This window comes from Phocoena phocoena, chromosome 2 (genome assembly GCF_963924675.1).
Source record: "Phocoena phocoena chromosome 2, mPhoPho1.1, whole genome shotgun sequence".
NCBI lineage: Eukaryota > Metazoa > Chordata > Mammalia > Artiodactyla > Phocoenidae > Phocoena > Phocoena phocoena.
This window is the reverse complement of record NC_089220.1, coordinates 113273844-113288748: the sequence shown is the minus strand read 5'-3', so window position 1 is coordinate 113288748 and position 14905 is coordinate 113273844. Positions and strand designations below refer to the sequence as shown.

Here is a 14905-nt window from a genome sequence, read left to right as displayed (position 1 = left end):
AGCCATAGCTTTGAATATGAACTGGAGACAAGAACAAAGATGGCAGCCAAGCTGCCCAGTAGAACTTTGGAAAGGAAAGAACAGAGATATGATGGAAGATGGGAATGAGAAGTGAGGGAGAGGCATTAATTGAAGATCTGCAAAAGGACCCTACTACCCACTCCTCCCACTGCCAATAAAACAGTCAGAGGGGCATTGCAGTTCAGTGGGAAAAGGAAAGAATACTCAATAAATAACACTGGGGCAACTGGTTATTCCTAAGGGGAAAAACAAATTTGACATCAGCCTCAAATTTAAAAATCAATTCCAAGTGTAATAAAGACTAAAATATGATAGGCAAAATTTTAAACCTTTAGGAAGACAAAATGGGAGAATATTTTTATCATCTCAATGTAGTAAAAGATTTTTTCCCTTAAACACAATCCAAATGGGTAAACCATAAAAAAAAGAGATAATACATATTGGTATCTTCAAAATATAAATGACATTTAAAGTCAAAGAAATATATGATATTGCTTAGGGGGGAAGCAGAGAGTGAAAAGAGGGCCCAGGACCAAACTCAGAGGAATTCTACCATCTAGAGGTTGAGAGGATAGAAGTACTTGAGGATATGAAAAAGATGAATAATCCAAGTCAAAAGCAAAGGCTACTAGTAATATGATGTAAAATAATAAACTGTAAACAATGGTCCAAAAGGAAATAATGAGACTAAATTAGGTCAGGGACACAGAAAGCTTCAACAAGAGTGGATTCCATTCAAAAGACAAAAAAAGAAATTCAAAGAAATTGGAATGTGGTAAAGGCAGCACAAATTTCTTTGTTAAACAAACAAAAACAACACAACAAAACAGGCCATCAGAAACCCCAGATAAAAAGAAATTATGTAAGAAAGGCATGGCTCAAATACGAAGCAATCTGTCCCCTGCATTGGCAGGCGGATTCTTAAACACTGCACCACCAGGGAAGCCCTCAAAATTATTTAAAGGCAAAAACATATTTAGCTGCTGCCACATGGGCAAACATAGACAGACCAAAAAGACTGAGAAACAAAAGGCTGGGGAAGAAGATACTTAGGGAAAGAAGGACTTTGAGAAGCTCCTGTGTATTCCAGGGAATCTAGAGGGCAACACTTATGTCCACACTTACACTCAGAAAAGACCTGAGAGGACCCTAAACAATCACCTCAAACTGTGGAAAGACAAAGAGAGATTCCTGAAAGCAACAAGAGAGAAATAACTAGTCTTGTAAAAGGAATTCTCAATAAGAGTAACAGCCAATTTCTAATCAAAAACCAAGCAAGGCAGAAGGCAGTGGGATGACGCACCTAAAGTGTTGAAAGAAAAAAAAAAAAACCTGTTAACCAAGAATTCTATATCCAGCAAAACTGTACTTCAAAACTCAGGGAGAAATTAAGACATTTCTAGATAAACAAAAACTGTGAGAGTTCATTGCTAGTACACCTGCCCTTTAAGAAATGCTAAAAGTCCTTTAGATTGAAATGAAAGGACCCTAGACAATAACTCAAAGTCACATGAAGAAATGAAGAATACTGGAAAAGGTAATTACACAGATAAATATAGAAGCTGGTGTTACTGTATTTTTGGTTGGTAACTCCTCTTTTTTCCTGTAAGATTTAATAGACAAATGCATAAAATAATAACTATAAATCTATGTTAATGTCCACACAATGTATAAGGATGAAATTTGTGATAACAGCAACATAGAGGGGAGTGGAGCTATATAAGAGCAAAGTGTTTGTATATTATTGCAACTAAGTTGGTATTAATGCAAACTAAAATGTTATACATTAAGATGTTAATTGTAATCCTCAGGGTAGCAACTAAAACAAAAAACTACAAAATACAGAGTAAAAGGAATGAGAAGGGAATTAAAATGTTACACTAAAAAATCAAATACAAAAGAAGAAAGTAATGGAGGAATTGATGGACAAAGAAGATATACAAGTAGAAAAAAATAGCAAAATGACTTTCTCATTAGGACCTGATAGATTAAATTCTCCAATTAAAAGACAGATATTAGCAGAATGGATTTTAAGAAAATGATTCAACTATATGCTTTCTACAAAATTAAAAGACACAAATAGATTGAAATTGAAAGGAAGGAAAAAGATATTCAAAGCACATGGTAACCAAAAGAGATGTTATATAACAAATTGTCACAGGAGACATGCAAGAGACATAGAAGGACATTTTATATTGATAAAAGGGTCAATTCATCAAGAACACATAAAAACTATAAACATATATGCACTTAACACCCAAAATATATGAAGGAAAAACTGACAGAACTGAAGGGAGAAATAGTTCTACAATAATAGTTGGAGACTTCAATACCTACTTTCAATAATGGATGGAATATCTAGACAGATCAAAAAGAAATACAGGACGTGAAGAAGACTATAAAACAACTAGATATAACAGACGTATATAGAAGATTCTACCCAACATTAGAATACGCATTCTTCTTAAGTGCACATGGAACATTCTTCAGGACAGAAGCCACAAAATGAGTCTCAATAAATTTTGAAAGTTTGAACTCACACTATGAAATGAAACAAGAAATCAATAACAGAAGGAAATCTGGAAAATTCACAAGTATGTGGAAATTAAACAATACACTCAACCAAGGAAGATATATAGCAAGGGAAATTAGAAAAGTATAGCTGATAGAAACTGTAATGTAAAAAGGTGGGAAGAAAGGTAAAAAGGATAGATTCATCTTGCCCACTGCAGATTTCAGAGCTACTATCTATAGCAGAGGGAATAAGAAATAGAGGTTTCATTACACGCTACAAAAGTTATCAATAAAATAATTATAGATTTATAGTGTTGGGGGGAGAGAGGTGAATGAGCTGAATCTTCACCTACTATAGCAAAAAGTATATCTAAATCTTATAAATCAAGAAATAGAATGATATACATTCAGAGATTTGATAGAAATGGAGTCAGCAAGATATACTTTAAAAAAAGAGTAGTCCAACCCTAAAAAACAATGAAATAATACCATTTGCAGCAACATGGATGGACCTAGAGATTGTCTTACTGAGTGAAGTCAGACAGAGAAGGACAAATATCATATGATATCGCTTATATGTGGAATCTAAAAAAATGGTACAAATGAACTTATTTGCAAAGCAGAAATATAGTCACAGTCAAAACAAACTTATCATTGCCAGGGCGGAAAGGGGAGGGAGGGATAAATTGGGAGATTGGGATTGACATATACACACTACTAAATATAAAATAGGTAACTGATCAGGACCTACTGTATAGCACAGGAAACTCAATACTCTGTAATGGCCTATATGGGAAAAGAATCTAAAAACGAGTGGATATATGTATATGTATAACTGATTTAATTTGCTGTACACCTAAAACTAACACAACATTGTAAATCAAGTATACTCCAATAAAATTTTTTTAAATAAAAACTTTTTAAAAAGAGCAGCCACATAGGTAAAAGGAAAATCAGGTGAATGTGCTATCAAGAAAGCCAATGCAAAGAGCCTATCAACAATGAGTATTAACTACGTCAACAAGTGTGGAGTGTTCAAGCAAAATAAGAACTTAAAGTTCAAAAAGTCAATCTGGATCCTCTGGTTAAGAGACCCTCATGTAGGCATGTTCAAGGTACAATAAGCTCTTTTAGAAATATTTCTACCTTTCTGATATAACAGATTTTACAGGCATCAGATAACCACAAACTAAATTGGAAAAAAATTATCTACAATTACTAGAAGTTATAAGTAACTGATTTTGCATTATAGTCTCTACCAATAATTCATTGTCTATCTCTAAAGGTTTATTTATCTGACTTCATATATAAATATCATCTGTGTCTCCTTGATTTAACAGTTTTTAGATCATCAAAAAGGGCCAGACCATGAAAATGTAACTGTGTCTCTATGGCACTCTGAACTTACATCAGTAGAATTTTTTTGCCAGAAACTGTGGACCTCTTTCCTAATGATTCATTACGGCTCTCCACATCCTCTGCATTGAACCCACACATCACTCTTCCCATCTCTTCCAAACTCTTCCTTGTGCTCTTGGCTTAAAAAGCCTCTTTGTGGAACTCCTGATAAAAATTCTGAAACTCTTGGCAGTAACTATAAGTCACAATACTTTTCACTAGCAGATACTTCTTCTTTCTCTTGGAAATAACTGTTTGTTTTCGGGACCATAAAAATGAACTCTAAAATTTTAAATTATTTTAGAGGGCCACAAAATTTTTGAACAGAAGTTGCTTAAAAAGTTTAGAGTGTCAAGAAAGTCACATTAATACCCTAGAGTCCACCTATCAGTCCACCTAATAGTCAGAATCCAACTATCAGAAATAGTTTTGCCAGGTAAAAGAACGAATTAATAAACGAAGACACTCCTACAATCACGGCAGCTGCCAACACTAGTAAAATGTGAACAGTGAACATCTCTGTGACAAGGGCATAGGATGCATGGCTGAGATGGGGAGGAGATAAGGCTGGTCACTGTTGAATACTCTGGCCACTAGTTCCACACCTGTTCTATCATCTGTAACTTCAGTGTCTACAATAATAACTGCAGCTGATCTTCTCTCCTCTCCTCCTCTCATTGATTTCTACTCTTCTCCAACAACCCATTCTCACGGCCACAATGGATGCCAAATTACTCTTATGTTGTTATTACTTAGATATATTCCACCTCTACAATCTTCAACTTCAAAAACTTAATCTGACCATAAATTCCCACTATTCCAGCTGACTATTAATTCTCTTGCTTTATGTACTTATCTTTAATTTCATTTAGACTGCTAGTCACAGAAATAATAAATTTTCTCCCAATCTCTTGACAACGTTCTACTTTTTAATTCTTTAAAAATAGCCTAGGGGCTTCCCTGGGGGCACAGTGGTTGAGAGTCTGCCTGCCAATGCAGGGGACACGGGTTCATGCCCCAGTGCGGGAAGATCGCACATGCCACCGAGTGGCTGGGCCCATGAGCCATGGCCGATAAGCCTGCGTGTCTGGAGCCTGTGCTCCGCAACGGGAGAGGCCACAAAAATGAGAGGCCCGCGCACCAAAAAAAAAAAAAACAAAAAAAAAACTAGCCTAGACTCTCTTGGCGCTCCAACCAGGCATGAGGGCTGTGCCTCTGAGGTGGGAGAGATAAGTTTAGGACACCAGTCCACAGGAGACCTCCCAGCTCCACGTAATGTCATACGGCGAAAATCTACCAGAGATCTCCATCTCGACGTCAAGGCCCAGATCCACTCAACGACCAGCAAGCTACAGTGCTGGACATCCTATGCCAAATAACTAGCAAGACGGGAACACAACCCCATCCATCAGCAGAGAGGCTGCCTAAAATCATAAGACCACAGACACCCGAAAACACACGACAAGACGTGGACCAGCCCATCAGAAAGACAAGATCCAGCCTCATCCACCAGAACACGGGCACTAGTCCCCTCCACCAGGAAGCCTACACAACCAACTGAGCCAACCTTAGCCACTGCGGACAGACACCAAAAACAACGGGAACTACGAACCTGGGGCCTGCAAAAAGGAGACCCCAAACACAGTAAGATAAGCAAAATGAGAAGACAAAAAAACACACAGCAGATGAAGGAACAAGATAAAAACCCACCAGACCTAACAAATGAAGAGGAAACAGGCAGTCTACCTGAAAAAGAATTCAGGAATAATAATAGTAAAGATGATCCAAAATCCTGGAAATAGAATGGAGAAAATACAAGAAACGTTTAACAAGGACCTATAAGAACTAAAGAGCAAACAAACAGTGATGAACAACACAATAAATGAAATTTAAAATTCTCTACAAGGGATCAATAGCAGAATAACTAAGGCAGAAGAACGGAAAAGTGACCTGGAATATAAAATAGTGGAAATAACTACTGCAGAGCAAAATAAAGAAAAAAGAATGAAAAGAACTGAGGACAGTCTCACAGACCTCTGGGACAACATTAAACACACCAACATTTGAATTATAGGGGTCCCAGAAGAAGAGGAGAAAAAGAAAGGGACTGAGAAAGTAACTGAAGAGATTAGAGTCAAAAACTTCCCTAATATGGGAAAAGAAATAGTTAATCAAGTCCAGGAAGCACAGAGAGTCCCATACAGGATAAATCCAAGGAGAAACACACCAAGATACATATTAATCAAACTATCAAAAAATAAATACAAAGAAGAAAAATTAAAAGCAGCAAAGGAAAAACAACAAATAACACACAAGGGAATCCCAATAGGGTTAACAGCTGATCTTTCAGCAGAAACTCTGCAAGCCAGAAGGGAGTGGCAGGACATATTTAAAGTGATGAAGGAGAAAAACCTACAACGAAGATTACTCGACCCAGCAAGGATCTCATTCAGATTTGACAGAGAAATTAAAAAACCTTTACAGACAAGCAAAAGCTAAGAGAATTCAGCATCACCAAACCAGCTTTACAACAAGTGCTAAAGGAACTTCTCTAGGCAGGAAACACAAGAGAAGGAAAACACCTAAAATAACAAACCCAAAACAATTAAGAAAATGGTAATAGGAACATACATATCGATAATTACCTTAAATGTAAATGGATTAAATGCTCCAATCAAAAGACACAGATTGGCTGAATGTACACAAAAACAAAACCCATATATATGCTGTTTACAAGAGATGCACTTCAGACCTACGGACACATACAGACTGAAACTGAGGGGATGGAAAAAGATATTCCATTCCATGCAAATGGAAATCAAATTAAAGCTGCAGTAGCAATTCTCCTATCAGACAAAACAGACTTTAAAATAAAGACTATTACAAGAGACAAAGAAGGACACCACATAATGATCAAGGGATCAATCCAGAAGAAGCTATAACAATTGTAAATATTTATGTACCCAACATAGGAGCACCTCAATACATAAGGCAAATACTAACAGCCATAAAAGGGGAAATCGACAGGAACACAATTATAGTAGGGGAATTTAACACCCCACTTTCACCAATGGACAGATCATCCAAAATGAAAATAAATAAGGAAACACAAGCTTTAAATGATACATTAAATAAGATGGACTTAATTGATATTTATAGGACACTCCATCCAAAAACAACAGAATACACATTCTTCTCAAGTGCTCATGGAACATTCGCCAGGATAGATCATATCTTGGGTCACAGATCAAGCCTCGGTAAATTTAAGAAAATTGAAATTGTATCAAGTATCTTTTCTGACCACAATGCTATGAGACTAAATATCAAATACAGGAAAAAATGTGTAAAAAATACAAACACATGGAGGCTAAGCAACACTATTTAATAACCAAGAGATCACTGAAGAAATCAAAGAGGAAATAAAAAAATACCTAGAAACAAATGACAATAAAAATATGACGACCCAAAACCCACGGGATGCAGCAAAAGCATTTCTAAGAGGGAAGTTTATAGCAATACAATCCTACCTTAAGAAACAGGAAACATCTCAAATAAACAACCTAACCTTACACCTAAAGCAATTAGAGAAAGAAGAACACAAAATCCAAAAATTAGCAGAAGGAAAGAAATCATAAAGATCAGATCAGAAATAAATGAAAAAGAAATGAAGCAAACGATAGCAAAGATCAATAAAACTAAAAGCTGGTTCTTTGAGCGGATAAACAAAATTGATAAACCATTAGCCACACTCATCAAGAAAAAAAGGGAGAAGACTTAAAACAATAGAATTAGAAATGAAAAAGGAGAAGTAACAACTGACACTGCAGAAATACAAAGGATCATGAAAAATTACTACAAGCAACTATATGCCAATAAAACGGAAAACCTGGAAGAAATGGACACATTCTTAGAAAAGCACAACTTTCTGAGACTGAACAAGGAATAAACAGAAAATATGAACAGACCACAAGCACTGAAATTGACACTATGATTAAAAATCTTCTAACAAATGAAAGCCCAGGACCACATGGCTTCACAGGCGAATTCTAACAAACATTTAGAGAACTAACACCTATGCTTCTCAAACTCTTCCAAAATACAGCAGAGGGACGAACACTCCCAAACTCATTCTACGAGGCCACCATCACCTTGATACCAAAACCAGACAAAGACGTCACAAAGCAAGAAAACTACAGGCCGATATCACTGATGAACATAGATGCAAAAATCCTCAACAAAATACTAGCAAACAGAATCCAACAGCACATTAAAAGGATCATACACCATGATCAAGTGGGGTTTATCCCAGGATGCAAGGATTCTTCAATATACGCAAATCAATCAATGTGATACACTATATTAACAAACTGAAGGAGAAAAACCATATGATCATCTCAATAGATGCAGAGAAAGCTTTTGACAAAATTCAACACCCATTTATGATAAAAACCCTCCAGAAAGTAGGCACAGAGAGAACTTTCCTCAACATAATAAAGGCCTTATAGGACAAACCCACAGCCAATATCCTCCGCAATGGTGAAAAACTGAAACCATTTCCACTAAGATCAGGAAGAAGACAAGGTTGCCCACTCTCACCAATATTATTCAACATAGTTTTGGAAGTTTTAGCCACAGCAATCAGAGAAGAAAAAAAAATTTTAAAAATCCAAATCGGAAAAGAAAAAGTAAAGGTGTCACTGTTTGCAGATGACATGATACTATACATAGAAAATCCTAAAGATGCTACCAGAAAACTACTAGAGCTAATCAATGAATCTGGTAAAGTAGCAAGATACAAAATTAATGCACAGAAATCTCTGCCATTCCTATACACTAATGATGAAAAATCTGAAAGTGAAATTAAGAAAACACTCCCATTTACCATTGCAAAAAGAATAAAATACCTAGGAATAAACCTACCTAAGGAGACAAAAGATCTGTATGCAGAAAATTATAAGACACTGATGAAAGAAATTAAAGATGATACAAATAGATGGAGAGATATACCATGTTCTTGGATTGGAAGAACCAACATTGTGAAAATGACTCTACTACCCAAAGCAATCTACATACTCAATACAATCCCTATCAAACTACCACTGGCATTTTTCACAAAACTAGAACAAAAAATTTCACAATTTGTATGGAAACACAAAAGACCCCGAATAGCCAAAGCAATCTTGAGAAAGAAAAACAGAGCTGGAGGAATCAGGCTCCCTAGCTTCAGACTATACTACAAAGCTACAGTAATCAAGACAGTATGGTACTGGCACAAAAACAGAAAGATAGATCAATGGAACAGGATAGAAAGCCCAGAGATAAACCCACGCACATATGGTCATCTTATCTTTGATAAAGGATACAAGAATATATAGTGGAGAAAAGACAGCCTCTTCAATAAGTGGTGCTGGGAAAACTGGACAGCTACATGTAAAAGAATGAAATTAGAACACGCCCTAGCAGCATACACAAAAATAAAGTCAAAATAGATTAAAGACCTAAATCTAAGGCCAGAAACTATCAAACTCTTAGAGGCAAACATAGGCAGAACACTGTATGACATAAATCACAGTAAGATCCTTTTTGACCCACCTCCTAGAGAAATGGAAATAAAAACAAAAACAAACAAGTGGGAATTAATGAAACTTAAAAGTTTTTGCACAGCAAAGGAAACCATAAACAAGACGAAAAGAGAACCATCAGAATGGGAGAAAATATTTGCAAATGAAGCAACTGACAAAGGATTAATCTCCAAACTTTACAAGCAGCTCATGCAGCTCAATAACAAAAAAACAAACAACCCAATCCAAAAATGGGCAGAAGACCTAAATAGACATTTCTCCAAAGAAGATATACAGATTGCCAACAAACACATGAAAGAATGCTCAACATCATTAATCATTAGAGAAATGCAAATCAAATCTACAATGAGGTATCATCTCACACCAGTCAGAATGGCCATCATCAAAAAATCTAGAAACAATAAATGCTGGAGAGGGTTTGGAGAAAAGGGAACCCTCACGCTCTGTTGGTAGGAATGTAAATTGATGCAGCCACTATGGAGAATAGTATGGAGGTTCCTTAAAGAACTAAAAATAAAACTACCATACGACCCAGCAATCCCACTACTGGACATCTACCCTGAGAAAACCATAATTCAAAAAGAGTCATGTACCAAAATGTTCATTGCAGCTCTATTTACAATAGCCAGAACATGGAAGAAACCTAAGTGTCCATCAACAGACGAGTGGATAAAGAAGATGTGGCACATATATATAATGGAATGTTAGCCATAAAAAGAAACGAAATTGAGTTATCTGTAGTGAGGTGGATGGACGTAGAGTCTGTCATACAGAGTGAAGTAAGTCAGAAAGAGAAAAACAAATACTGTATGCTAACACATATATATGGAATCTAAAAAAAAAAAAATGGTCATGAAGAACCTAGGGGCAAGACAAGAATAAAGATACAGACCTACTAGAGAATGGACTTGAGGATACGGGGACGGGGAATGGTAAGCTGGGACAAAGTGAAAGAGTTGCATGTACACATGTACACTACCAAACGTAAAATAGATAGCTAGTGGGAAGCAGCCACATAGCACAGGTAGGTCAGCTCGATGCTTTGTGACCACCTAAGGGGTGGGATAGGGAGGGTGGGAGGGAGGGGGACGCAAGAGGGAAGAGATATGGGGACATACGTATATGTATAACTGATTCACTTTGTTATAAAGCAGAAACTAACACACCATTGTAAAGTAATTATACTCTAATAAAGACGTTAAAAAAAAAAGAATACAGTGGTGGTTGTCAGGGGCTGGGGGAGGCACGGAGAAATGGGGAGTTGTTTTTAATAGGTATAAAGTTTCTGTTACACTTTAGAGATCTGCCATAAAATGTTGTGCCTATATTTATTAATACTGCATAGTACTCTTAAAAATGTGTTAAGAGGATAGATTTCATAATGTGTTCTTACCATAATAAAAAAGCAATTAATTAAAAAAAAAAAGTAAACTAACCATATGGTCCATCGTTTCTTTCATCATTATACTTGAATTTTTAAATTCTTTATCTTGTTTTTTCTTTTTGAGGTACGCAGGCCTTTCACTGTCGTGGCCTTTCCCATTGCAGAGCACAGGCTCCGGACGTGCAGGCTCAACGGCCATGGCTCATGGGCCCAGCTGTTCCATGGCATGTGGGATCTTCCCGGACCGGGGCACGAACCCATGTCCCCTGCATCAGCAGGCGGACTCTCAACCACTGCGCCACCAGGGAAGCCCCCCTTATCTTTGATCCTTCATCTTGATCCTTCATCTCCTTATTCTTTATAAAACATTTAGCTTCTCTACTGATACACCTTGCTACTCTGTGCTCCTGGAATACTCACTCAACAATTCAGACTGTAGTTGCTACAGTTGCATGGTCTATAACCTCCTTTATTTCCTCAGGATTTTCCTTCAGTAACGCAACACTTCCCCAGTTAGCTCCCTAGTATACCTGAAAAGTATGGAGAGATATACCATGATTTTTAAAGTGCTGATTTATTATCTTAAGAATGTTAATCCTACTGAAATAAACAACTTAAATGCCATTTGAATAAGATTCTAACATTTCCATTTAGATTAAATGATTTTAAAGTTCACATGTAAGAACAAGTGTGTAAGAACTGAAACTTTGAAAAGAATAGTGAAAGCATATTTCCCTTACTAGATATTAAAACTTAGTATAAAATGACAATAATCAAAAGAGTCTGGAATTGGCATTAAGACATAAAAGTAGATTAGTGACATGGAATAGAGAGTTCAGAAGTATATCCAATATTTATGGGAACCTAAAATAACATGAAAATGGCATTCTCATTATAAAAGACAATAATTTAATTGAGGAATGCTATTAGAAAATTAACTAGTCAATTGAAATAAAATCAAGTTACACTCTTACCTAACACCATATATAAAAATAAATTTGACGTATTAAAGGAGTAATTTTAAAACCTTATTAAAATTTTAGAATAAAATTTATAAGATTATTTGTATAAACCTGGTACTAGGAAACCTTAAGGAAGGTAAAAAAATTTTTTTAATAAAAGATAAATCAGAAATAGAACTGACTTGTATAGTATTTCATAAATCTAAAGCCCAATGATATAAAGATTTAATTTTATAAAGCATAGTTCTAGCCAAGTAAAATTATATTTTGACATTTAAAAAATATTAAATAAAGCTCCAGGGCAATATAAGTGATGTATCTGTTATACAAATCATTACTTAATTAGAATTTTAATTCTTGTTTCCTTATTTTTCTAGCTAAAAGATCTGAGAAACTCTACCATGTGGATACCCAAGTGAGCTGAAGGAGGTACATTGATCAATATAAATTAATCTTATAACTAAAATTGTAAAAGTATATTTGTCGGGCTTCCCTGGTGGCGCAGTGGTTGAGAGTCCGCCTGCCGATGCAGGGGACGTGGGTTCGTGCCCCGGTCCGGGAAGATCCCACATGCGGCGGAGCAGCTGGGCCCGTGAGCCATGGACGCTGAGCCTGCGCGTCCGGAGCCTCTGCTCCGCAATGGGAGAGGCCACAACAGTGAGAGGCCCGTATAACGCAAAAAAAAAAAAAGTATATTTGTCTTTGGGGCTTCCCTGGTGGCGCAGTGGTTGAGAGTCCGCCTGCCGATGCAGGGGACACGGGTTCGTGCCCCAGTCCGGGAAGATCCCACATACCGCAGAGCAGCTGGGCCCGTGAGCCATGGCCGCTGAGCCTGTGCATCCGGAGCCTGTGCTCCGCAACGGGAGAGGCCACGACAGTGAAAAGCCCGCGTACCACCAAAAAAAAAAAAAAAAGTATATTTGTCTTTAAAATATATGTCAAACTCTTTAACTCCAGTAAACTTCCAAAATATTATTCTAATTCCTCTTAAATGACTTTATCGCATTCTTCATATATGGAAAGCTTAAAGAATACTGGCTGAAAACTTAAAAGCTATATTATGTTTAGTTTGAAATGTGTTTCAGAATTTGGTTTGGTCATTAGATAACCGTGCGTCAACTGAAACAAAACTGCAGTGCATTCTATCTTTGATTTTTAAGTTTTAAATTATATATATATGTTTTTAAATTATAAATAAACTATGAAGATATATATGCTTTATATTCCTCTCATTTACTTGATTCTAGTATGCCTTCTTGAGAGGAAGAGAAATATGTCAAGTCTAGAAAGCGTCCTCAGATTTGCTCATAAATCAAGGGATATGTGTTATCTGACCAATGTGTCATAGAAGAAAGAGGCTGTGAGCCACTGGAATAGACAGATATTATAGAACAGAACTGGAGTAACTATTCAGATTTTATGCCGAATTGCTTAATACTAATAGTTAAGGAGTAAGGATTTGTGATAGCTACTGGGGAAACAACAGAGGTTAAGACAATCAGGATTCTTTTCCTTGAGAAGCTTACATTCTAGTGGGGAAGACAGTTATGAAACAACTAATTACCCACTATTTATTTAATTATGGTCATGATAAGTGCTAACAAGGGCAAGTGCATAGTACTGGGAGAAAAAAAGGTATCTGATCTAGCCTAGTCTCCAGGAAGTCGTTAGGGAAGGCTTTTCAGGGGAAGTGAGGTTTAAATTTAAGACCTCCAGGCTGAGTGATAGTTAGCCAGGGTAGGGTGAGGGAAGTAGGGCAGGGGAGAATACAACTGTTTGTAAGAGAAGGGTTCTGAAGTAGGAAGTAACTGAACTGGAAATCACTGAGGCTGCAGCACAAGAATAAAGTGGCTGATGGTATGGGATAAAATAGGTGAGGTGGGTAGAGGGTCTCACAGGCTATATTAAGTAATCTAGATTTATTCCTATGAAAAATAAGAAACTACTGAAGGGTTTTTAAATTAGGGGTCAGCTTATATTTTCAATATTTCCATCTTAACTTTTAAAACCTACTGCTAATTTCAGTAGGTTTTCTTAAGAAAACTATCTTAAAATAATTATATGTCAAATGTTTTCCTGTTTCTGCTCCAAATTCAGTTCTCCAAAGATACTAGTACCTGGAAAGAATACCATTGCATACCCTGTTTCCTCTGGAAATGCAGAGATGGTGCTTCCATCGTCCTGACAGTGGTCCTGAGAGTCTGAATCTTTTCTATCTTGGTTTGTAGCAATATTGGTAATTCGATGTTGTTGCAAGTCCCACTTTCGAGCTACGTTGTTAATTGTTAACCTTTTCTTCTCCTATGAAAAAGTTCATTGGGACAAGAATTACATAATGCAATTTTTGTAGCAGGAGAGTCCAAGGAGCATATTGTTTGTACTACTCATCACACCTTTAAAAGGAGTCTGTTACTTAAAAGTAGCTACCAAATATGTATTCTAAAACACAGTATAAGTGGCCTTTATTTAACCTATGCAATCAACCATCTCAACGATGCTCTATCATCCTCAACAAATTATATACAAAACAAAAATTACTTCCATTGGAGATAAGAAAATTCACTATTTGAAAGTTTAATTTGACAGAAATTTATATATTCAAGCATTATGTGAAGTTTTAATTAGACAGAAAATTATGCTTTTGTGTTTAAACACAGCAAGAAAAAACTAATGATATTTTAATTTTCCTATTCAATAATTATGGCAAATATGGTGGAATACTTTCAGGGGGAAGGGAGGAGAGACTGATCAATGTTCCAAGCTTCACAGCATAAATTACAATGTCTGAAAATTAATAATCACACATAGACTACTAAATGAAATTGTACTAGGTTGAAATATTTCTAGATAACTAATAGCATCCTAGATTATCCATTATCAAGTTAATTTTTAAATGGCATATTGATTAAATCAGAGTGCTGAAAATGGACACTTTCCCTTTTCTCTTTACTAAGAGAACAATCATCCAGTGAAAAGTCATCTGTGTGACACTGATTCACCTGCTCTCTTTGGAGCCAGTGAAGGCTGTTAGGAAGATTCTCTGC

General features: G+C 36.3%; 1 protein-coding gene across 5 annotated transcripts in view; it reads right to left on the bottom strand.

The window, feature by feature from the left end:
* The window catches only part of LRRC49 (leucine rich repeat containing 49), a 128435-nt gene that overhangs the window by 23639 nt on the left and 89891 nt on the right, over positions 1-14905 (bottom strand). For all 5 annotated transcript variants that reach the window (XM_065873001.1, XM_065872999.1, XM_065872998.1 and 2 more), the window contains one exon: positions 14002-14162. In XM_065873001.1, coding sequence (XP_065729073.1) covers positions 14002-14162 — 161 coding nt within the window. The remainder of the gene's footprint in view (positions 1-14001; positions 14163-14905) is intronic.